This window comes from Perca flavescens, chromosome 16, assembly GCF_004354835.1.
Source record: "Perca flavescens isolate YP-PL-M2 chromosome 16, PFLA_1.0, whole genome shotgun sequence".
NCBI classification, from domain to species: Eukaryota; Metazoa; Chordata; class Actinopteri; order Perciformes; family Percidae; genus Perca; species Perca flavescens.
The window spans coordinates 4549547-4574287 of NC_041346.1; the positions used below are offsets into that span (position 1 = coordinate 4549547).

At 39.5% G+C, this 24741-nt stretch overlaps 1 protein-coding gene across 5 annotated transcripts in view; it reads right to left on the reverse strand.

Annotated features, from left to right (window-relative positions):
• The window catches only part of pkn3 (protein kinase N3), a 57483-nt gene that overhangs the window by 31945 nt on the left and 797 nt on the right, over positions 1-24741 (reverse strand). For 2 of the 5 annotated variants that reach the window (XM_028602456.1, XM_028602455.1), the window contains exons 2-4: positions 17656-17920; positions 6175-6344; positions 2731-2851 (exon numbers count right to left, since the gene is read on the reverse strand). In XM_028602456.1, the coding sequence (XP_028458257.1) occupies positions 2731-2851; positions 6175-6344; positions 17656-17920 (556 nt within the window). Of the gene's footprint in view, positions 1-2730; positions 2852-6174; positions 6345-7192; positions 7224-17655; positions 17921-24741 lie in introns of those variants that run through there. The other 3 variants (XM_028602458.1, XM_028602457.1, XM_028602459.1) reach the window with 3 other exon arrangements.

Sequence of the window (24741 nt, forward strand, 5' to 3'; positions counted from 1 at the left end):
TGGTTTAATTTGTTTGTTTTTCTGAAACCATGTATTTCTAGTTTTTAGTTAATATGACCAAACAATGGGTGTCACGTGACCTAATGGCGAGGTACTTGGAAAGAGGGCTCTATATTGTATTGCTATATTTATCCCTTTAGAGATTGGTGCATTTCAGTGGCCAAAGCAAGGTATCATATATCTGGGCATCTTATTCCTTCCCCAGTAAAAATACCCAGTTAAAGTTAATTTGGATCCATTATTTAATAAAATCTCTTGTGATGTTAATAGATGGACAACTTCAAACAATAGCAGGGAAGGTCAATGTTATAAAAATGGTTAATATTTTCCAACCTGAACTTCCTTATCCAATCTCTTCCTCTGGAGGTTCGCCGGGCATATTTTAAATGGATTGACAGGATAACAAAGACATGTATAAAGAATTGTACAAAAAACCTGGCTACCTTTTAATAAATTACAAAGACCGATTGATAGAGGAGGTCTGGGTCTACCAAAGATGTTATATTATTGATATGCCTTTAACTTAAGGTATATGGCACTTTCTCTTGAGAGAGCCCCACCCTGGTGTTGTATTAAGCAATCTGTTCTTGCCCCATTATCACCCTTACAAAGCCTGTCTGTTAAACTGTATGGTGAGGCAAAAACACATCTGGTAATCTCTCACTTAAAGTGATGGTTCGGAGTAATTTCACCCTAGGGTCCTTTGCACCATGACCTCAAGCCAAACATCCCCCCAGAAGCTTTTTTCACCTGGGTCTAACATTGGGAGAGTTAGCGTAGAGTAGCGTTAGCGCAGGGGCTAATGGACCCACGTTTGTATCTCGTAAATGACCCCACTAATAATGCCCGAAATGATACCAAACTTCTACACTAGTACAAATAGGTTATGCACTCATAAAACGATGGATTGGAAAGTTTGTAAGTACACCAGAAGTTTATGAACACTTGCCTGCCCTCTTCTGCTCTCTGTTGCTGCTGCTGCTGCTGCTTTATTTACATAAACTTCTGGTGTACTTACAAACTTTCCAATCCATCGTTTTATGAGTGCATAACCTATATGTACTACTGTAGAAGTTTGGTATCATTTCGGGCATTATTAGTGGGGTCATTTACAAGATACAAATGTGGGTCCATTAGCCCCTGTGCTAAGCTATTCAGCTGATAACGCTACTCTACGCTAACTCCCCCAATGTTCGACCCAGGTGAAAAAAGCTTCTGGGGGGGTGTTTGGCTCGAGGTCATGGTGCAAAGGACCCTAGGGTGAAATTACTCCAAACCATCCCTTTAAATGTAATTTGGACCAAAGTGGCCCGGCTGTTTGAACTGGATCCATATCTAAATACTCCATCATGTCTTTGGCGAAACCCAAAGTTTTGTATTGGTAGATCTCCCCTTTTTGGAGGGATTGGTTAAAAAAGGGAAATGTCACACTAGTTGATCTGTACCTCGGTGGCATATTTAAATCATTTGAGGTTGTGGTACAGCGATGGGTCAATCCTAAGCAGGATGGATAAGCACATAAGAAGCTGAACCAGACTAGATAGCCAGATAGATTCTTCTAAGAGGTTCGAGGAATGAAGGGGTGCTGTCAATCCAGGAGTGGGTTTGTGAAATGGCTAGGGTGGCAGCATTTGAAATATAAACAATTTGCCAGATTGATTGTCTACACTAGAAAATGGGGAAAGTACTTACGCTTTCTGGAGGGCTACTAAGAAACTATGTGCTAGGGTGAAGCATATACTATGTGCATATTGTTGTCACATATACATATGTTTATTTGGTTTACAGTTCGTCTATTTTGTTGTGTTGTCTTGAATGTTACTATCTAATGTTTTCTTGATTTTTGTCTAACTGGTGACGACTAAGGGGATTCGGGGGGCGTGTTCATGTTGTAAACTGTGTATACCGCTTAAAAAATGAAAACAACTTGTTAATCTTAAAAGATTTGACCAACTGGCAGCTTTGTCCATTTCAATGTATATATAAGAGTCTGAAGGTCAAGTCTGAAGACGATCACTAGCATTAAATGTCACTTGTGGATGTTCCAATGAATTGTACTTAAGTGTGCAGACCTTTTTTCATGTTTTCATTGCGGTCTTCTATTGGTCCAGCACCTGCCTTCAACAGTTTTTGGATGTAGCCTATATGAGGACCACTACAATGCAAGATTTCATGTTGTTAAATGCATTGGTAATCTATACAAAATCCTGTTTATACAAGGGCTGGATGATAATTCAAAATCATCGTTTTTACAAAGCTCTGTTGTCCAAATCATGGATTTCAAGCAAATTGTAACTGAAAACCAACTAAATTAAATTATTGCAGTTTCTGAGAATGTACAGTAAATTAATTCTTGACCTGGAACAGTTATTTTTAACTCAAGGCCAAAACGGATCGTTCAACATGTGTAAGGCTGTATTATGAGTTGTGTTTGATGTAATGCAAAACAATTGCTTTGATTATCAGTTTGATTATTTCATGTAATTTAGACACAATTTCCATATTGTTAAATTTTTTCTTGTTCTGAAAATAAAACATATTGAGTGTGACTATGTGATCTGTCAATATGAGACTACTGCGGTGATTCATGAGTGCCTTTAATATAAAACTAATGATGAGTCTCATATATGGATTTGTCGCAGTTAACTTTTAAGTAATGGTTATTTTATACTCCGTGCCAGTGGAGATTATAAGGCTAAGAACTGTACATGTATGTGTAGTAAGATTTACCTTGCAAGCCATCTCGCTCGTCTCTGGCTTGACTGACTTTGATAATCTGCATGCGCAGGAGCTCAATCTTAGTGCGACTGTCCTGTAACATCTGCTGGGCTGTAGTCACCATCTTCCTGTCCTGGAAAAACAATGGGAGCTTAATGCATGTTGTCCAATGCAGACACATCATGATACAATGGGAGTGACAAGACTAGGTGGAAACCTAGTATATGGCTTGTGTACGGTCAATATGCTAAGTTGTGGCCAAATTGTTACACGGATATTCAGCACGGATATTCAGTGGTACCATCTATAATGTAAATTTGTGGATATACATGTTCATTTGCAGTTTACTGTAGTGGTATTAACTCTGCTTCTCTTTATTGATGTCAGATTTATCTACCAACCCTTTGTAGGTTGGCTCAGGTTTGCCTTGTACCAGCTCTTAGTTATGCTGCTATAGTTTTAGACTGCCAGGGGACTTCCTATGACACACTAACTCCTCTCTACTCCTCTCTCTTTCCTTCTGTGTTCTGTGTTATTATTTGACACTATAAATAAAATCCCAGTCAAAATCAGAGTAATTTTTGAAGTGATTATTAGAGTAATTCTCAGTGCCTTAATTGGCCCAAAAAAGGTGCCATCACCCTAATTCAACAGTTGCATGACATAATCATTGCATGTGTCTTGGATATATTTATATTCATATGTATATGAATATGTGTGCCCCTGAGTAATCAATCAATCTAAGGACCCTAATTTGCAGAGCTGTATTACTCGAGTCCGGACTTGGACTTGATTTCGGACTCAAGATACTTTTCGGTTGTCTTGGACTCGTTGGTATTTGGACTCTGACTTGTTTCGGACTCGGCCATTGGACTCACCAAATATTCTACTTGGTCTCGACCGAGTCCAGCGCTTATGCTGTTGTTCTAAAAAAACTTCCTACTTCAAAACAAAACCATTGATGAAGCGCGCTCATTTAGAAAACCGGTATTAGTTTAATTCAAAATCCATCTAGAACGGGCATCGATTAGGTCGCCTGGTATACGCCTGGCTGCATCATATACCTCAATCATTAGGCATCAATTATTTTCATATTGGCCACAGACACAATGTCAGAGAGCACTTTTGTACTATGAATTCTTCAAGTAATAAGTTCAAGAAAGGGAACATTTTAATTTTATACTTAAAGTAAATAATATGGCCTAATTTGATCCTATACTGTGTTACTCTCCACTTGCATACTTACATATATACTGTCTCTCACATCACATAAATTATAAACAAACAAGTAAGTGGTCTTGAAGAGGATTTTTTTTTTCTGTCTCGGTATTGACCGTCTCTCATTTGGACTCGGTCTTGACTTGGACTCAAACTTTTTTGGACTCAGGCTCGACACGGTCTGGACTAGTCCTGGTCTTGGACTCGGCAAAGGTGGACTTGACTACAGCCCTGCTGATTTGACTACCAATATCATAGTGGAATCATTGCAGTGTCTGAAATGTGTGTGGTATCTGAAGGGCCATCATTCCATTTGGCCTAGAATTGCTTGGTTTTCCCCAAAAAATTATAATATATAGGTTTTTTGTGTAAATATCAACCTATTAATAATACTGTTAATATAAATTAGAAGTAAGGGGATGTGGATAAAAATCAGAAGTGCCGGTATTCAGTACTAGTGACTACTGGCCAATATCTTGCACTGATAATTCTTGATGTGTGCTGAAGTAGCATACCATTTGAAGTATAGTACCAAGGCTTGAACCTTGGTATTTAAGGTCAATTTGGGTCCGATCTAGACTTCCTGTGTTTGGAATTGTTTTTATGAATTTTATCTCATCTTTCGCTTTCCTCTGCCCTCTACTTCAAATAGTATACTTTTTTCCCATTTGATTGTGCCAAAGTTACAGTAAACAATGCGTGAAGTCAATTTACAGCATCTTACAATGGCATTGGCGCACATAAGCATAGTGAGGGTTGCGGTTATATTTAATGCATTTGCATGAAGTTACAGCAACAGAACCTGTGGACAGTGTGTGTATGTGTTGTTACTTGTTCTCTATAAAAAAGGATGGGATTTTTGTATTTGGCACTAATAAACTTAATTCCTTTACACATCTACAAAAATTACAGCCACTCTGTGGAACAACATATCCCACACTGAAGTCATCCTGCTGGCACATAAATAAATCCTCACACATCCTCGCATTGTTGAATACAAGCACCCAAATCTAATGAACAAGAACATGATAGATAGATAGATAGATAGATAGATAGATAGATAGATAGATAGATAGATAGATAGATAGATAGATAGATAGATAGATAGATAGATAGATAGATAGATAGATAAATAGAAGTCTTTGTTGGCTTCATGTCATGTGAACTGTGTTGTCTCTTTTGTGACTTTTATAAATCACTTTATTTTAACAAGTCTGCTTTCTCCATTTGTATTATTCCTATCCATTTCTATCGCATAAAAATATTTGTATTCCTTAGGTATAAATGAGAGTTCCTTTTAGGCCACAGTAGAATGTTCTTTACTTTTGCATTCCCTCACAATTATTTTGCAATACTACCCTCCTTTATAGAGTTTAGCAGAAGATATTTAGAACATTTCAAATACAAAAGCATTGAAACTAAATTATAAAGAAACTAAGAGGATGATAAGATAATAAATAGTAAGGGGCTCAAATTAAAACAGCCAAAGGCAGTGGAGTTGATGCTAGTACCATGCTCTACCCACTGAAAGGAACAGCCCTGTCCCCAAGTACTCTCTCTGCAGTGGCACACGAGAGATGCTTTCTGCTGCTGCCAGCAGCGAAATCGAGATTTGAAAGAATGCGATTAGCTAATCGAGAAGACCATGACTAATCGAATGTGCAATATTTAGTTGAATGTTTCGTATAATATTTTTGATTCCGCTTTTTAATATTATGCTTACTGTTTTTTCTTAAGATAAATGCTGTTACATAACACAGATTTTTCACAGAAATGTCCTATTTTCAGTAGATTTTTTAATTTTAATTTTATTATTATTTAATTTATTTAACATGATCATAGAATGTGCATTATGTAGATGCTGCTATTGAACTGAGGCATATAAGAAAATTTTAGTTATTATTACATTGGAATTGTTTTTAGGATTATAACTTTAGCTTTTCTGATACATGCTCTGTGTTTGACTCAACACTTATTGCTGGCAATTCATATCTATGATCTCATCCTTGCATGAGAATATTGTGCCGTTTTGATGGCGTCTCATGTTATAATATTCCGTGACATGTTGTATCTGTTACATAGTGAATATTGAACTTAAGCTAAACTTTTAAGAAAAAAATCTAATCGTAATCGCAATTTCTGCCAGAAAAATTGCAATTAAATATTTTCCCATTGTGTGTGTGTGTGTGTGTGTGTGTGTCTTGTGATGTTTTTAATTTGGGCCATGTTGTACTGTACCTTGACTGAGCTGTTGGTGTAAGTCTGGATCATGTTCTCAGCACCCTGTTTGACTTTGGTCTCCATGGTAAGCTGTTTCTTCAGGGTTCTGACTCGACTAGCCACTGGTGATGTAACCTCTTCCCATTGACATGACTCGGCTGATAGGTTGTATTCCTCCTCCAAACAACCTGCATAAAAATAACCACATGGTGGTTTAGGCTTTAGCTTTTCTCTTTCATTAGTGGTGGTTCATTTGAAGCATTTAATCACTTTTTTTGTAATTCAGGGCTTGACATGAACTTTTTGAGGCACTTGTCCTTCGGACAAGAACATTTACGTTTCACTTGTCCATGAACAAAAGTCACTTGTCCGGGTAAAGATTAATCATTTTATAATTTTTTGGGTGTTTTGCTAATGCAGAATTTGAAGAAACCATTGAAAGCATCCAAACACTATCAACATTAATACAATTCAGTGTAAACAGTAGAAACAAATGTGTCCCAAGAATAGATTTCCCCTTCAACAAGAAAAAAGGATCTCCAGACTCATAATACAAATTGCACGCCGGTGTGCAGAAGTTAATATATTGAGATTCTAAGTGAATATTTTAAAGTTTCTCATTACTTTCAGATTCCTAGTCAATATTCTAAGTTACTATGTCAATATATTGAGATATTCTGAGTTACTAAATCAATATATTGAGATACTGAACCAATAAGTTGAGTTACTAAATCAATATATTACGATACTAAGCCAATATATTGAGATTAAGTCAATATTTTATAGTTTCTCATTACTTTGATATTCTTTGTTTATATTCTGAGATACTGAGTCAATATATTGAGATACTAATTCAATATTTTGATCAGAGGTAGTGGTGACTTGAATTTATACTATATCTAAAATAATTTTGTAGACATAACAATGGATTTTGCCACTAAATGTTGGTGTCAACGTGTTTTTTTTTTTTTTTCTACAATTTCACTTACCAAGGGATCCTTTAAAAAGGTGTAGCTACTTTACAGTTGATTATTACCTGATATTTAATCCGCTACAAACGAGTAGCGGAGCAGCTAGTAACGTTTCGCGGCAGAGAGCCAGCCGTCAAGAGTCAAATTAACTTCATGCTTCATCCGCACAAAGCACACTTCTATCGCCACAAGTGACAGCTTTATTCGGCTCGTTTTCTGTGAACGATGTGGGGACGGGGTAACGTTAAAGCGTAGTTAGCATGCTAACGTTAGCTAATTAACTGCCTGGCTTGCTGGTTCCGCGGTGCTTTCATGCTGTATCGCTTACAGAGAATGAGCTGAACAGTGGGCTGGGTCTAACGTCAGCGGTCCGCTCACCCGCTGCTGCTGGGTCTAACGTTAGTTAATGTATTTGTTTCAAATCGGTAAAGTAAAATCTGTAACATAAACGGAATGAGTGGCACATAATAACGTATATAATGCTTCATCCACACAAAGCACATTGCTATCGCCACGAGTGACTTCTGTTTTCAGCTTGTTTTCTGTGAACGATGTGGCGAGGAGGTAACGTTAAGGTGGAGTTAGCAAGCTAACACCGGCTAGCTCGCCGTGCTTTCATGCTGCTTCGCTATCGGAGAATGCGCTGAACAGTGGGCTGGGTCTAACGTTAGCGGCCCGCCGACCCGCTGCCCGGGATTGTGGGGTAAAATATGTATTTGTTTCAATTCTGTAACATTGACGAAATGAGTGGCATTTTGTTTTGTTTGAGTTTTAACTTGTCCAGTGGGGCAAGTAAATTTCTCTTCCACATGTCCTACAAAAAATCCACTTGTCCCGGACAAGCGGACAATGTCGAGCCCTATTGATATTTTAGTTATTCAGAGGACATCCATTTTTGTACCCTGACACAATTCTGGGGTAGCAGTGTGCATTGCTGTCCGCCACAGTGTGATTTTTTTGATGCTACAATTTATTTAAGCCAAGTCCAAAAGGTTCAAGTCCTAGTAAACCTTAAACTAAGTTAGAGTAAGGCAAGTTTAAGGTTGCCTTAAACTAACCAAGCCTATAGGCTTCAATCACACACGTATTCATCTTGGATACAGGGAGCGTTGAGATAAGTAGGTGTGTTGCTTGCTTCTTGTGAACAATGTCCTACTGCTGTGTAGCATACATATACACTTATATACTTATAACTGCACTGGCAGCTGCTGCTGTGGTCCTGCTCGACGCCCACCTATCCCGCCCAAAAGAAGGAAAAGATGAATAAATTGAATAAAAAATGTGTGCCTTAGGCAAGATGTTTTTAGAACAAGAGATCAATTAATCATGATACAGATTGTAATCTTTCTAAACCAGAAACTCGAAGCAGTAGGACAGGAAATAAACTTTTTAAGCCCCCAAAGACGTACCTTAAGGTATTCTCAAACGTTTTCGCTACACTGCCTTTGTGACAATGGTATTTGCATTATCCAAAACAGTGAAAAAAGTCTGAATGTAGGGGTCTTGCATATGTTAGCCATCAAAATAGCTTTGATTGATTTGTTTAAATCTGAATCACGCAAATCACGGAATGTTACACATGGATAAGGTAGGCTATTTGTTGTTTAAAGGTAGTTAACTATAATCATGCAGCGGATTACCAAGCCTCAATAGAATTAGTCTGCAGGTACTCCTGATGATTTGTAAAAAGCCGTAATAATAATACATTTATTATAGAGCTGTCAGCATTAACGCGTTAATCGCGACGCGATTAAGGGCCAAGCATAAAGCGTTAATTTTTTTTTAATCGCATGCTGCCATTTATTAATTTATTTTCACTTCACTCTGCTTCACGTCGTGCCTAACAGGCTACTATTTTGACCCTTTGCCGCACCTTTACTTATCATCAAGCGGTCATACTTCCTCCTAACACATCATCCTGCTGCAGGCTGCAGGCAAGATGGAGAAATGCAGCAGCAACACAATTCTGAATGGCGCTTTTTATTTTCCAAAACTCATGGACGGCTCGTAGACAAGTTGAAAGAAATGCACATTGTGTAAAGCCAAATTAAGATATCACCGAAGCAAGTCAAGCTTGAGCTACCAGCTACGAGCTAAGCATATTCTGGAGAGTGCTACTCGCCGACCTGTTATTGAAACCAAAGTGCAAACGCTGTCTCATCAACCGGTGATAACTGGACGTCAGTGAGTAATCACAATGATTTAGAAGTTACTGCACACTATATTGACTCTGGTAAGTACGGTTGGGTACCGAAACATGCCGACCTAAACCGATAAGAACGAAAATTTATGTGCCTCATTTCGGTGCCTGACTTGACACTACACCTGACAGCATGTAACGGTATGGTGCGTTCTTTTTGTCCACCAAAGTCGATTTACGAGTTGTTTTCCGGAGTTACGAACCGGAAGTTGCAAAAAGAACGCCACCGAGGTCGTATATACGACTCGTCAAGTCGTCTGAACTCGGAGGACCCCGAGTTCACTTTCACAGATGGCTACGTCGTGCATCACACGTATTAAACATTGTGGTTTTCTACAATTTTAAGCACTTTTGTCTTTGTTGTAACCAATGAAGAAGTCGTAACCATAGCACTGTATACTGCTACCTATAGGCATGTCGCTACAGTCTTATTAGGAGTTAAATACCGCCTGATTAGTTAATTTGTAGCTTGTGCAGCTGAAATTAGCTAGAGACGCCCGGTTGCTACAGTACAGGCCAAAAGTTTGGACACACCTTCTCATTCAATGCGTTTCTTTATTTTCATGACTATTTACATTGTAGATTCTCACTGAAGGCATCAAAACTATGAATGAACACATATGGAATTATGTACTTAACAAAAAAGTGTGAAATAACTGAAAACATATTTTAGATTCTTCAAAGTAGCCACCCTTTGCTTTTTTTGATAACTCTGCAAACCCTTGGTGTTCTCTCAACGAGCTTCATGAGGTAGTCACCTGAAATGGTTTTACCTTCACAGGTGTGCTTTGTCAGGGTTAATTAGTGGAATTTTTTCCCTTATTAATAAAAAAGCAAAGGGTGGCTACTTTGAAGAATCTAAAATATAAGACATGTTTTCAGTTATTTCACACTTTTTTGTTAAGTACATAATTCCATATGTGTTCATTCATAGTTTTGATGCCTTCAGTGAAAATCTACAATGTAAATAGTCATGAAAATAAAAAGGAAACTCATTGAATGAGAAGGTGTGTCCAAACTTTTGGCCTTTACTGTATATGACTATGGCTTTAAGCAGAGTCTTGAGCAGAAAGCAGAGCAGTAGCCTAACGTTAACATTAATCAAAAGGTAATTTTCATGTATGAAACTGTGAAATATATTTGTGTAATATGTCAAATGGGTGAATAGAATCCTAAATGTTACAAAAAATGTTACAAAAATCCATCTTTTCTCCGACTCGTAATATTGTATGACAAAAAGAACGCAACAACCCGCGGTTATTCATTTTTCGACATTGATGTGACGTCACACCAAGCTACTAGTTGCGATTACAAGAAAAAAAGAACGCACCATTAAATACTGCCTAATTAGTGATTTTGTAGCTTGTGCAGCTGAAATTGGCTAGAGACGCTCGGTTGCTATATGACAACAATGACTTTAAGCAGAGTCTTGAGCAGAAAGCAGAGCAGTAGCCTAACGTTAACGTTATTCAAAACGTAATTTTCATGTATCAAACTGTGAAATATATTTGTGTAATATGTCAATAACTATGGAGCTAAATCAGGGCCAAATGTTTTGTTAATTTGAAAAAAATATATATAGTTGAAAAAATAAAGCTTGAAATTGAAAATTTAAGTTTTGGTCAAAACTTGGAAAAAATAAAACCATGTATTCAAACTTAAAATAAGTGTACACATTTTTCTTTCAGTTTGAATAAAATAGATTAAATTCTGGAATTATTTTGAATAAATTATACATTTTCATTTTTCACTTTTATATTTGTTTTCAGTTCCACATTTCATGTTTTCAGATTCAAAACTTCATAAAGTAACTTTGTTTTGGCGAGAAATGAACAAGGGCAGGTGCGTTAAATTTTATTCCCCCACTCCTGCCCTGTCCACTATCACTCTGCTCTCTAACTGCCCTCAGTGCAACGTATGCTGTTACATGAAAGAAAGAAATGAATGAGGGGAAGGGGAACAACTAATGAAACAGCCATTGTCTCACTGTTCCTCTGCTGCTGTGATCAGTCAGTAGTGTTAAATCAGGTGCAGTGTAGGGCTGTCAAAATTGCTCAAAAATGACGTGCGAATATTCCCTCTAAAATAACACAGAATATTCTAACTATTCGAACATCTGGTTGCGCATGCATCCAAGGTGACGTCAAAATGATGCAATATCCGGCCGAGCCGAAGTCGCGCATAGCTCTTTTTTTTCAACGGTGCGCGACAAAGTGGAAATAGGAGGCCTGAATGAGTTCGCCGACAACGTGAAGCCAGGACTCTCAGAGTGACTGCAGGTCTCTCTGGTAAACTTACTGGGTTAAGATGAGTTCTTTTATGGTCTTTAATGAAAGGCTCGATCCGACGAAGTAGGTCAGTGAATCAAATCGAAGCATTGATGGCAATGCTGCTGCCAGTTCTGCCATTGTTTACCTTTTTCTTCTAGTCCGTAGAAAGGGCAGCGTCGGTAGCCTTTGCTCATTACGCCACCGCTGTTCAGGAGAAGACTGCAGCTAGTGTCGTGACCACCAGCGCAGGTATAAATAGTCACGGCGATCTCATGATGTCACATTTGTATGCGCCAGCTGGGCTGCGTCCAGTATGTAACGGCTTTCAGGCATGCTAGCAAAAAAAGTGATCATGAAACATTCGAAGTTGAAATACTATCTTTTCTGACAACAATGCTAAAGCCAGTATTTTCTCCTTTGAAATTTCCATTCCGTGACAGAATTTCTGGTGTTTTGGCCTATGTGTTGTTATCAACTGCCCATTTTGACAGCCAGGTTGGGTTGCCAGATATACCTGTAAAAACCTAAACCCAGCACGCTACAGCTGTAGTACAGCCATGGAAGTAACAAACAAACAAACAAAAAGTCGCTGAGCTGGCTAATTTCCTCTTGAAGAAGTAAGCATTAAGCTTCAGGCTAATTTACTAGGGACGGGCATTTTAAGTCATTTCAACATTCCTGTACTCATTAGGGCTGTGTACCGAACGTCGATACTTTTATGGCACCGAAAAAAAAACAATCGTACGAGTATCGAAAAATTATTTATCTTTTTGCGCAAGCTTATCTGTCCTCTCTGCATGTTTACACAGAGCGGAGCTCCGACACACACACACACACACACACACACACACACACACACACACACACACACACACACACACACACACACACACACACACACACACACACACACACACACACACACACACACACACACACACACACACACACACACACACACACACACACACACACACACACACACACACACACACACACACACACACACACACACGTGTGGACGGAGTAAACTGTCTGCAGTTTTTGTTGAGGTCACAGAGAGTCACAGTTGGTTTCAAGTGTCGTTACAGTTTTCCAAAACCTTACGTTTGACACCGTTTACTGCGATGTGATATTACTGGCCAAAAGCTGTCGCGGTGCTGTTGACGTTACACTCCCTGTTAGACAAGCAGGCAGAACTGTGGTTTCTCTGCCCTGGTGACTGACTGACAGGTTGAGCTTGCAAAGCAAGGCACTTTTAATAATGTTACTCTGAGTGAGCAGTTTTACCAGAATTTTGATAACCGTTTTGATTCACAATTAAAGTCAAAAATAAAAGCTTTGTGTTTAATGTATTTTTGTTGATGTTGAAATGGATTTTAAAACATATGGTATCGAAAAAAGTATTGTTAGGAACCAGCATCGAAACTAAGGTATCGAAATTGGCACCGAATCGAAAAATTTTGAACGATACCCTATGTACTCACACTGAAATATATATATATATATATATATATATATATATAGTTGGTTATTCGCAAAAACTATTGAGACACAGCCAGTAAAGTGATCATGACTGGTACTGGCTAACGCCGCCATGCTAACACTGCACAACTGCAGGACTGAGGACCAGGCAAGCAGGACACGTCTGTTCAGTCGGCACAAACGGTTAGTAATGTTAAAGGTACGCTGTATAGTGTTTTCGTTCAGAGCCAGCGTCACATGACTGAAACCAGCTGAAACGGAGAAGGAGATCAGTGAGAGGTGCTTGTCACTGCCCCGGCAAATTTGAAAGCCTGGATTGCACTTTAGTTCATAATGGAGGATCATGAGGATTATGCCGAGCCACAGGAGAAGGAATCTACCGTAGTTGCAACACGCATTTGAAAAAGCGAGGCACTAGAGAGCTCTATTCGTTTGAATGCAAAATACAATTTCAATGCTAAATGGGAGAAATTCCTACATAGTGTACCTTTAAGCCGAGAAAGTGTGTGTCAGTCGGGTAGAGAGGAGGGCGAGGTCATGATGTTTCAGCGGTTGTTGTAGTAATATTAAGCCAAGAGAGGATGGTTGTCAGTTGGGTACAGAGCCCTGCGTGAGCACGGGCTTTTATGACGTTAGCTACTCCGCTGCACTGTGGAGTAATGTCTGGCTATGTGAGAGTAGCGTCTAGCAACATGGTTGGATGCTGCGTTCTCAACCTGGCAACCTCCGTAAACTTTGAGTCTGGGGAGAGGGGCCGGGGCAGACAACTCTCTCCAGTATTTTGAATTAGGACTGCAGTTTAAACGCCAGCTGTCAGTATTAGCCTACATATTGCACCTTTAAATCGATTATTGGATAATTGCCGTAAATAACTTAACCGATTAAAAATATATTAACCGATAACGCAAAAGACAAGGGACATGGGGCGTAACCGTCTTGTTCAGGAAGAAAATGTAATGTTAAAAGCTCACACGTGAGTAGGTAGGGAGGCGATTGGTGAACCTGAGAGAGGACTGTGGTTGACATGAGGAGGTCACCAATCGCAGCCTGGGACATGAGAAATCGAGACAGTTTTAATAACGGTGGTTTCCTACATAAACAGACAGGGAGGACGTTCACTTCCCTCCCTGTCTGTTTATGTAGGAAACCACCGTTGTATTGTCTGTCCTGATCAGAACATCCTGGCCAGTTAGAACTAGACGAAATCGCTTTAGAACCAAAAAAACTAATAGCATCAGGTGGCCCCCCACACCCTCAGGGAAGCATCTGCGGATACCACTTTGCGAAAAGACGGCAGTGGTTCCCATACATAAGTTCTACTTGGGCACATTGCCCAGGTAGATTGTGTCCCGCCTAGGTAGATAAAACCCAAACTAAATATTTTCCTATCAACGTGTCAAAGTGTATTTATTTTTTTTACAGCGCACACAAACCAGTGGCCTCCAGCCCCTCCCTCTCGTGAAGTCTTGTGCTGCGTGCATGACTGCGTCAACACTTCACTTCAGGCTCAGAGGTACTAATAAATCGTAAAAATGCCGCAGTCACACCTCTGTGAAAGCTCCCCAAATGTAATTTATCTGAGTCTGGTTGTTCACCCTCTCCGCGGCAGTCTCCTCCACTCCATATCTAGCGGGTATAAGTTAGCAGCAGGTTTGATATTCGCAGGATATTCGTTTTCGACCTACCCCCATTCAGTGTCTTCAATAAAATTCCACTACTTCACTAGTGTAGTATGTTGAGGACAGTTTAGGACACTATCAAAAAAAAAAGATCACAATGGTATTTCTTGTCGATTTACGAGCAAAAACAGCACTTCAATCTACGTTCTGGCTGTGGGCTGAGTTAGGGACCGTCTACAAATTACATTGCTCAGGTTGACATAGACTAGGCCTACTGGGATTTTTCAGGAAAGAAATCACCAAAATTCTATAAAAAGACATTTTCTCATTCTGATTGCTGTAGTAGTTGCCAATGGTGGACTGCTAGTTACTACAGGTCATATTTTTGTCATATGTCACATTATAGTGAAACGGGATGGAATTAAAAGTTAAAGATATTCACCAAAAATCAACCAAAAGACATTTTGTCATTCTGATAGCTGTAGTAGTTGCCAATGGTGGACTGCTAGTTACTACAGGTCATATTTATGTCATATTATAGTGAAACAGGATGGAATTAAAATCTTAAAATGATCACCAAAAATCAACCAAAAGACATTTTCTCATTCTGATTGCTGTAGTAGTTGCCAATGGTGGGCTGCTAGTTACTACAGGTCATGTTTTTGTCATATGTCACATTATAGTGAAACAGGATGGAATTAAAAGTTTAAAATATTCACCAAAAATCAACCAAAAGTCATTTTCTCATTCTGATTGCTGTAGTATGGGCTCCAATTACCAATTAAATGGTAGGGTATGGCTCCAATGATGTTTGTTGTACGTCTTGACATGCTAGATATGTGTACCAAGTTTTGTGACTATACGTCAAACGCACTGCAGGGGCTCAATTCTTTTTTATTTTGTAGGGGGCGCTAGCGAGCCATTTTTGTGCGCCTATCCCAGAAACCCTTAGAATACGTACATTTTCACCAGAATTGATGCGACTGCCAATTTAGGTGAGTTTTTGAGTATGTTAAGCCCCTCAAAAAGGCGATTAATTAGTTTTTCTCATTCTGATTGCCCTCATATTTCCCAGTCACTTTCTGCTACTTAATACAGACCATGGTTTCCTAAAACGACAAGTTATATGGAAGCAGGACTCAATTTTCTCTAAAAAATATTCACCAAAATTCAATGAAATATTTTTTTTTCATTCAGATTGCCGTAGTCCTTACCAAACTCTCACTGCTACTTACTACAGGCCATGGTTTCCTGAAACAACAACTTATATATCAGGACTCAATTTTCTCTCAAAAATATTTTTACTGAATATTTTTAACTTTTAATTCCATCCTGTTTCACTATAATGTGACATATAACAAAAATATGACCTGTAGTAACTAGCAGTCCACCATTGGCAACTACTACAGCAATGAGAATGAGAAAATTTACTTTTGTTGATTTTTGGTAAATATTTTAAACTTTTAATTCCATCCCGTTTCACTATAATGTCACATATGACAAAAATATGACCTGAAGTAACTAGCAGCCCACTATTGGCAACTACGACAGCTATCAGAATGAGAAAATGTCTTTTGGTTGAGTTTTGGTGATAATTTTAATCTTTTAATTTCATACTGTTTCACTATAATGTGACATATGACAAAAATATGACCTGTAGTAACTAGCAGTCCACCATTGGCAGCTACTACAGCAATCAGAATGAGAAAATGTCTTGTTATAGATTTTTGGTGATTTCTTTCCTGAAAGAATCCCAGTGGTCTATGTCACCAGCCTGAGTAATGTAATTTGTAGACGGTCCCTAACTCAGCCAACAGCCGGAACATAGATTGAAGTGCTGTTTTCGCTTGTAAATCGGTAGCGACAACAAATACCATTGTGATTTTTTTTGATACAGTGTCCTAAGCTGTCCTCAACATACTACACTAGTAATGTAGTGGAATTTTATTGAAGACACTGAATGGGGGTAGGTCGAAAACGAATATCCTGCGAATATCAAACCTGCTGCTAATTTATACCCGCTTCCATATCTTTATATAAAGTTGACCGGAGCTAACCGCTAACGGAGCTAATCGAGCCTCACTTCCAGGTTCCACAGGTTCTCCGTGCCTGTATCAATTAACTCTCTCCCCTTTAAGGTGAGCAACTGGAACAGTGACAGGACGTCATTACTCGCAAAGTCATGGCAACCAAATAAACAACAGTGCGAGTACTACTTGTCACTCAATCTTAGGCAAAGTGACAAACAGCGACGAAAGCCGCAACATGAAATCCGCACTCACGCGGATCCGTGAAATATGACGGCTACAGTTTATTGGAAAATAGCATTGTGGACACTGAATTTGATGAATTTACTGTTTATCAGACCCCAGATGAGACAAGAAGCTAATGTTAGCGAACGCTGCCGTCCCTCTGCCCTTGACTCCCCGCTGCAGGAGACGCTGTATTCCTCCGATACGCTGTATTAACGTTGCGGTTTTAAAACAGTTTTCCAGGTTAGTGGGGGTGCATACCGCTAAAGACCAACATGAAAAACGTTGCTGTTCACTCAGCTTTTTGTTTTGTTGTTAAACTGTGTGTAAAATGAACGGTGACGTTAAATCACCCTACTATTGCGTCTATTTGCTGGATGGTTTCAAGGTAACGGTCAGTAGCTAACATTAGCAAATAAGCCTGTCGACAGCGACATTATTGTTCACATTGGCACAATGTTTCTGACCGTAGTGGTCATAGTGACTGAAAGTGACTGAAAGACAAAGAAAGAAACTACACGTTACTTTTTGACGTTCAACACACTGTGCCCTCTCAACTTGATTTTTGTTTGGGTGGGTGGTGATGACTAAAGGGGGGGGGGATGTGTTCATGTTGCGAGTTGTATGTTTTGTTAAAAAATTTAAATAAAAAATTGTTAATTACAAAGAAATGCACTCCAGCATAGAATATGTATTTGTTACCTGTGGTGCTGTCTTTCTCTGTGGCCATAGACCTGGCATTGAGCTCCTGCAGTTCCCAGTGCAACTTATCCAGCTTACGGCTCGAGGCTTTGAGTTGGCCCTCCACGTCGGCTGCATTCTTGCGATTAGTGACAGCCCGCCGTAGTCTCTCAGCGGCCTCCTTGATCTTCAACTCCCGCTGGATCTCCTGCCTAAGCAGAGTACGAGCATCTTCCAAACGCTGCTGAAACTCTGGGTCGAGAATATCCCCCTCTTCCAGACCTTGCTAAAAGACACCACAACTACTTTAATGTGTGATCACAGTGGTTGTATTTTTTATATTTCTTTATGTATCACATAATATAACAAAATATTGTAATTAGGGCTTCTTGATTATGGCAAAAAAAATAATCACGTTTATTTCGGTCAATATTGAAATCACGAATATTTAACACGATTACTCATTAACTTTTGGAAAGATGTTACATTTATTGAACTTTAGCAGTGAAATAGTTGGGGTGACCTCTAGCGTTTGGCAGCTGCCCAGATTTTAATCCAGACAAAATAAGAGTGTACAAAAATAAAAGAATTTCTTGATTACATTAGTTTTGTGATTGTTAGTAGCCCAGCTGTCTTTTTTGTTTCAACAAAAACATGCTACTATCACTTATATTGGGTCTAGCTGTCTTACCCATGTCTCAGAAATGGTTGTTTTTCTAGAACACACTCTTTAAACAAGAATTATGAATACATATGGATTTCAGGAACTGAATTTCAAGTTTGCAATAAAAGAACCCTCTACCTAGACTCCAAAAAATGTTAAATTAAAAGAGAGATTTAAATGTCAAACATTACAAAGGCCAGCACTAAAAAGGATCAACAGAGTTGGTAACACTTTATTTGAAGGGGTGTGCATAAGACTGACGTGACAGTCATTATTATAACATCACACCTGTCATTTTGAGTGTTTGTGAATGTTGTCATTAAGTGTCATTCGGTAACTTATGACATTTAATGCAAAGTTAGCATTGTCCGAGATGTCTTTGTCATGACAACTTGACTTTAATTTGTTAAAGTCAAGTTGTCATGACAAAGACATCAACAATCTCTGTGTTATGACAACTTGACATTAAGCAAGACAGTACAAGCTGTCAATGTCTTTGTAATGACAACTTGACATTGACAACATAACCTGTCATAAATAGGTCATGACAGGCCCAATTATCAAACTTTAATAAACTATTTAGCTTTATGGGTTAACATTACATTAAACTGTCATTAAGAGGTTGGTTTTAACATTGGCTGTCATGAGAGCATTATAATTGTGTCATGAATATTTTTCCTTGACCTCAAGTAAAGTGAAACAATTTGAACCCGTCATGAAGTTTGACTTCATCATCAAATGCTTCTTATTCATGACATCATATGATGGTGTCATGAATAATATCCATGACCTCAAGTAAAGTGGAACCATTTGGACTTGTTGTTAACTATAGTTAGCTGCCTTTAGCTTGGTTAGCTGTAACGTTACAGCTGTCCAATTAGCTACCACAGAGTTCAACACTACTTAGATTAACTGAAACCACACCTACAATAGAAAGTACAGCCATGTTTCCGCCCATGTGACAAAAAATTGCAATTATAATTTTAAATGGGAATTAACACAGGTTTTGTCCACTGGTTGATGCAACCCAAAAAGAAAGGAGCGGAACCATTTGATTAAGTGGAAACGACTAATACCTCTTTCACACCAATGACCAGGGTTGGGCCCTGGTAACCTGACAAGTGTTCAACCCCTCTTTTGGAAATTCAAACAAAGCCAGTCAACATGGGTTTATCCCTGGTCGTGACAATTCAGACCTGAGTCACAACCCAGGAGCAATGCACAACAATCACATTAAGTGCTAGAAATGGGCGGGGCAGTTTACATGTCATATTAAGTGAGCTAACGTCACATACACACTCCAGTCCATCTGCAAGGCTGTTCAGGCGACGGCCGACAGTGACCAATGCCAATTCAACAACAAAAAAGGCACACTGGCTTCATGGAAAGTGCGTTCTTAACAGTGTTACAGGCAGATGGTACTTTCGATTTAGAGATAAACAACAGTCACGTTAATGATTAGAGTAGATAAAGGTAATGTTTCTTGCTACGTCAGAGCTCATCATGGATGTGTTTACTACGGTTGCCAGGCAGCCTGCTTTCCTTTACTTACGCTCTCTTCTTCTCAAATAATCACAGATTTTTTTGTTTTGTACTGTTTGTTTGGTGTTTCGGAGAATATTGTAACGAACAATGGGTTGACAATAAACGTCTTGGTGCAGGCTTGTAGCGTTCGCGACAGCGTGGCACTGGCCCCTGTAGATGCCGAGCGCGAGTATAATCAAAGCTTTGGGTTAGGGTTAATGGCCGCTACAAGGGGCACGGGCACAAGAGAACCATCCGTGTGGAAAAGGACTTAAAAAACCTGGTTTTGTTCTTTAAAAAGGTGCTCTGAGCCAGTGGTTCCCAACCTGGGGTCCGGGCACCCCTCAGGGGGCGGCAAAGATCACAGGGGGTACGCAAGTCTTTATCTGGTTTGAGGTTGAGGTAAAAAAAAAAAAAAAAAAGCTTTCTTAGACATGAGTAGGGGGGCGCCAAGGAAAAAAGGTTGGGAACCACTGCTCTAAGCGATGTTGGGTGAGGTTACTTCTTGTTGACGTTCAAAGTATTTTCAAACAAAACGAGACTAGCTCACCCCTCCCTCCTCCTCATCCCATCCCCTCCCCCTCCCCTCCGTGCTTCCGCGCACTAACCCACCACCCCCAACTCCTTCTTGTCGGTTATTGGCTGGAACGCTTTTGTGTATGCTTCATGGTGCATAGACAGTTAAATAAATGGACACATGGTCTGGGGGCGAGTAGTAACCAGGATCTGAAGTATCATATTGATTGGTGCATGTGGGCGTGGCCTATTTAGCATTATATGCTAAGTTAGGCCTTTCCTCAAGTTACTGGGGGCTGGAACAATGGACAGTGAAATAAATGGACACAGTGACGCCATAGACTTCGATGGAGACCAGTGAAGTCAATTAGAAGCACTTTTCCGGTGAGGGCTGAGCATTACTGCGCAGGCTCCAACTGAGCTTGAAGACTTACAGTACAGGCCAAAACCTTCTCATTCAATGAGTTTTCTTTATTTTCATGACTATTTACATTGTAGATTCTCACTGAAGGCATCAAAACTATGAATGAACACATATGGAATTATGTACTTAACAAAAAAGTGTGAAATAACTGAAAACATGTCTTATATTTTACATTCCTCAAAGTAGCCACCCTTTGCTTTTTTGATAGCGCTGCAAACCCTTGGTGTTCTCTCAATGAGCTTCATGAGGTAGTCACCTGAAATGGTTTTCACTTCACAGGTGTGCCTTGTCAGGGTTAATTAGTGGAATTTTTTCCCTAATTAAATGGGGCTGGGACCATCAGTTGTGTTGTGCAGAAGTCAGGTTGATACACAGCCGACAGCCCTATTAGACAACTGTTAGAATTCATATTATAGCAAGAACCAATCAGCTAAGTAAAGAGAAACGAGTGGCCATCATTACTTTATCAAATGAAGGTCAGTCAGTCCGGAAAATTGCAAAAACTTTGAACACGTCCCCAAGCGCAGTCGCAAAAACCATCAAGCGCTACAACGAAACTCTCACATGACCAAGAGTCACCTCTGCTGCTGAGGATAAGTTCATCAGAGTCACCAGCCTCAGAAATCGCAAGTTAACAGCAGCTCAGATTAGTGACCAGATGAATGCCACACAGAGTTCTAGCAGCAGACACATCTCTAGAACAACTGTTAAGAGGAGACTGCGCGAATCAGGCCTTCATGGTCAAGTAGCTGATAGGAAACCAAGCAACAAGCAGAATAGATTTGTTTGGAAACACAAGGAATGGACATTAGACCAGTGGAAATCTGTGCTTTGGTATGATGAGTCCAAATTTGACATCTTTGGTTCCAACCGCCGTGTCTTTGTGCGACGCAGAAAAGATGAACGGATGGATTCCACATGCCTGGTTCCCACCGTGAAGCATGGAGGAGGAGGTGTGATGGTGTGGGGGTGCTTTGCTGGTGACACTGTTGGGGATTTATTCAAAATTGAAGGCATACTGAACCAGCATGGCTACCACAGCATCCTGCAGCGACATGCCATCCCATCCGGTTTGCGTTTATTTGGACCATCAGTTGACAATGACCCCAAACACACCTCCAGGCTGTGTAAGGGCTATTTGACCAAGAAGGAGAATGATGGAGTGCTGCGCCAGATGACCTGGCCTCCACAGTCACCGGACCTGAACCCAATCGAGATGGTTTGGGGTGAGCTGGACCGCAGAGTGAAGGCAAAAGGGCCAACAAGTGATAAGCATTTCTGGGAACTCCTTCAAGACTGTTGGAAAACCATTTCAGGTGACTACCTCTTGAAGCTCATCAAGAGAATGCCAAGAGTGTGCAAAGCAGTAATCGGAGCAAAGGGTGGCTACTTTGAAGAAACTAGAATATAAGACATGTTTTCAGCTATTTCACACTTTTTTGTTAAGTACATAATTCCACGTGTTCATTCATAGTTTTGATGCCTTCAGTGAGAATGTACAATGTAAATAGTCATGAAAATAAAGTAAACAAATTGAATGAGAAGGTGTGTCCAAACTTTTGGCCTGTACTGTAGATGTGACATGAGCAATCTGTCTGAAAATTCTGAAAGTCTTCTGGTAGCTGTGCCAAGAGAAATCTCAATCATTCCCAATCTTGCAGAGACGGAGAGCGTAGGTATACGTAAGGAGATAACATAGGCACAGGCTAATTATTGCTAACTAAAATGCTAGTTAACATTAGTAATTAAACTTAAACAACTAATGTAAGTCGAAACTGCCTGCAAGCTTCTCCTGTACTATATGGTAATTCCTCTACTATGCGACAGTAAGTCGCGTGGTTATGACACATTCATTAGTTTTTTTACAAAAACGTCTACTACGGAGCCATAACGTGAGATACAAGTTAATGGAGCCTTTTATACATTGTTGTGTTTCTTTAGAAATAAACAATAGACAAATCAAGTCTTTAAACAATTCAGATGTAAAGATGTAAAGTTATTTGCTGTCAAAGTGACGCCAAAATGAATGGGAGTCAATGGAATGCTAGCGGAAGGTGATGGCTTGTTAGCCTCAGAATATCCCCATAGGAGGTACACTTTCCGGATGCTTGCTTACCCCCTTGGCTGGAACAAGCTAGAGACATGAAAATTGTCACCATAACTGATGTTGATGTACTCATGCTCCCCAACTTTTGTATTCATGAAAAGAGCAAAATTTGTCGCTTGTTTGGTGCATATTTTTCCATGTAGCTCTCAGTCTCAGCCCTTCTTCGCTACCAGATGGTCCGACCGCATACGCGGAGTTTGCTGGGGGGCAGGGGGGAGCACACATTTGATGACAGCTTACTTGATTGCGGGTTTTGTGTAGATTTGGACTATTATACGTTTATTCCACTTTGTTTAAACGGCGAAGTGGTGAGGCCTCGTTCACCTGTTTGGAGCTGGCTGGTGAATGTGACACGCCTTGCTGGATACACCGTGACCCTTTTTGTGGATCTACTGATCGCTGTGCATTACTTTTTTTTTTTCGTGTCATTGTTTTACGTGTCTTAACGTTTCTGCGTTTGGAGAGGCATCTCAACAGATTGTAGGTTGAACACTGATTGTTCACCGTTACATTTGAGTTGAATTATTCCGCCACCGTCTGTCTATGGCATTCCAAGACAGCCGTGCCGCGATTGGTGATTGATTCATTTACCCAGTGTGCTTTGCTGAATGGTCTCAATGTTTTATTGTTTTATTTCATGTGAATACTAGTTTACTAGAGGAGTAACTTAGTATTTGAAGTAATGCAGTAATGCAGGAAGTGTGCATTTAGTTTCCATGCTTATTCTGTTTCCACAACAATGTTAGTGAGTAAATCTGAAATGGCCACCACACCATAACAGTGGAGTGTGATGTGTAAGATGAGAAAGCAGACATGTTAAGTCATTTTTGTCATGGCGGTTTAAAAAAAATGGGCTTCTGTATGTTTGCCAATTGCAAACCATTACAGAAGGTGTCAATAAAATGTTGGGGAAGGTCATGCCTCTTTTCCTAATTATATTGGAGGGTCCTAGAAAATGTATTGCTGGCGAAGGGACGGTCAAGTCTATCTTGACGAAAGATCCCAAAACTCCTCCGGTGCCCAATAACGAACTACGACACGCTATAAGCAATAATAAAACAATTTAAGTTAAATGAAAAGATGCTAAATAGGAACAATAAACACATAGTTAAAAGGTTTTATCACAATATTGTTGGATTTGTTTAAGATTGGATAAAATAAATCTTATTTTATCACTCTACTCCATCACTGGATACGAAGCCCAGATAACTATTAGTTTATCAATCCTTTGCTACTAGTTATTGGCTTTGCTGCCAAGCAAAACAGCTGCTGTGGTAGGCTGGCTTTGTGTTGGGTATTAGTAGTATCTACTAGGGGTGGAAATCACCAGAGGCCTCATGACACGATATCGTCATGACTCATGATACTTACGTCACGATACAATATTATTGTGATTTAAACATATTGCAATATTCTGTGATATATTGCAATGTATTACCTTTTTCCCAAATTCAAATGTTTCCCAATTTTAAATTATGTCCCCAAAAGGAAACTTTGTCAACATCTGTTTTATCTAAAAAAGATACATTTCTCGGTTTGTTTATCTCATTTCAATTTCATTGCAGCAAAATGGGAGTGTCAAGCAGATAAACTGACAAACAGTATTGCCACGGAAAATGTCGCGATACTATGCTGTATCGATTTTTTTCCCCACCCCCTAGTATCTACTCATGTATAAGGGTAGCTATTATCTATCTGCCAGTCAAAACAAGTACACCTTTTTTCTGTCCTTGGAAGTGGTTTCAAGTCTGGGTCCCATTATAAAGACATTCCATAGTGACCAATAGATAGGACGTAATTCTAAATGTATTAATTTTACTTAAGCTACTTTATTATTTTCTGTAATAGGCTAATACAAAATGACCAAATTAC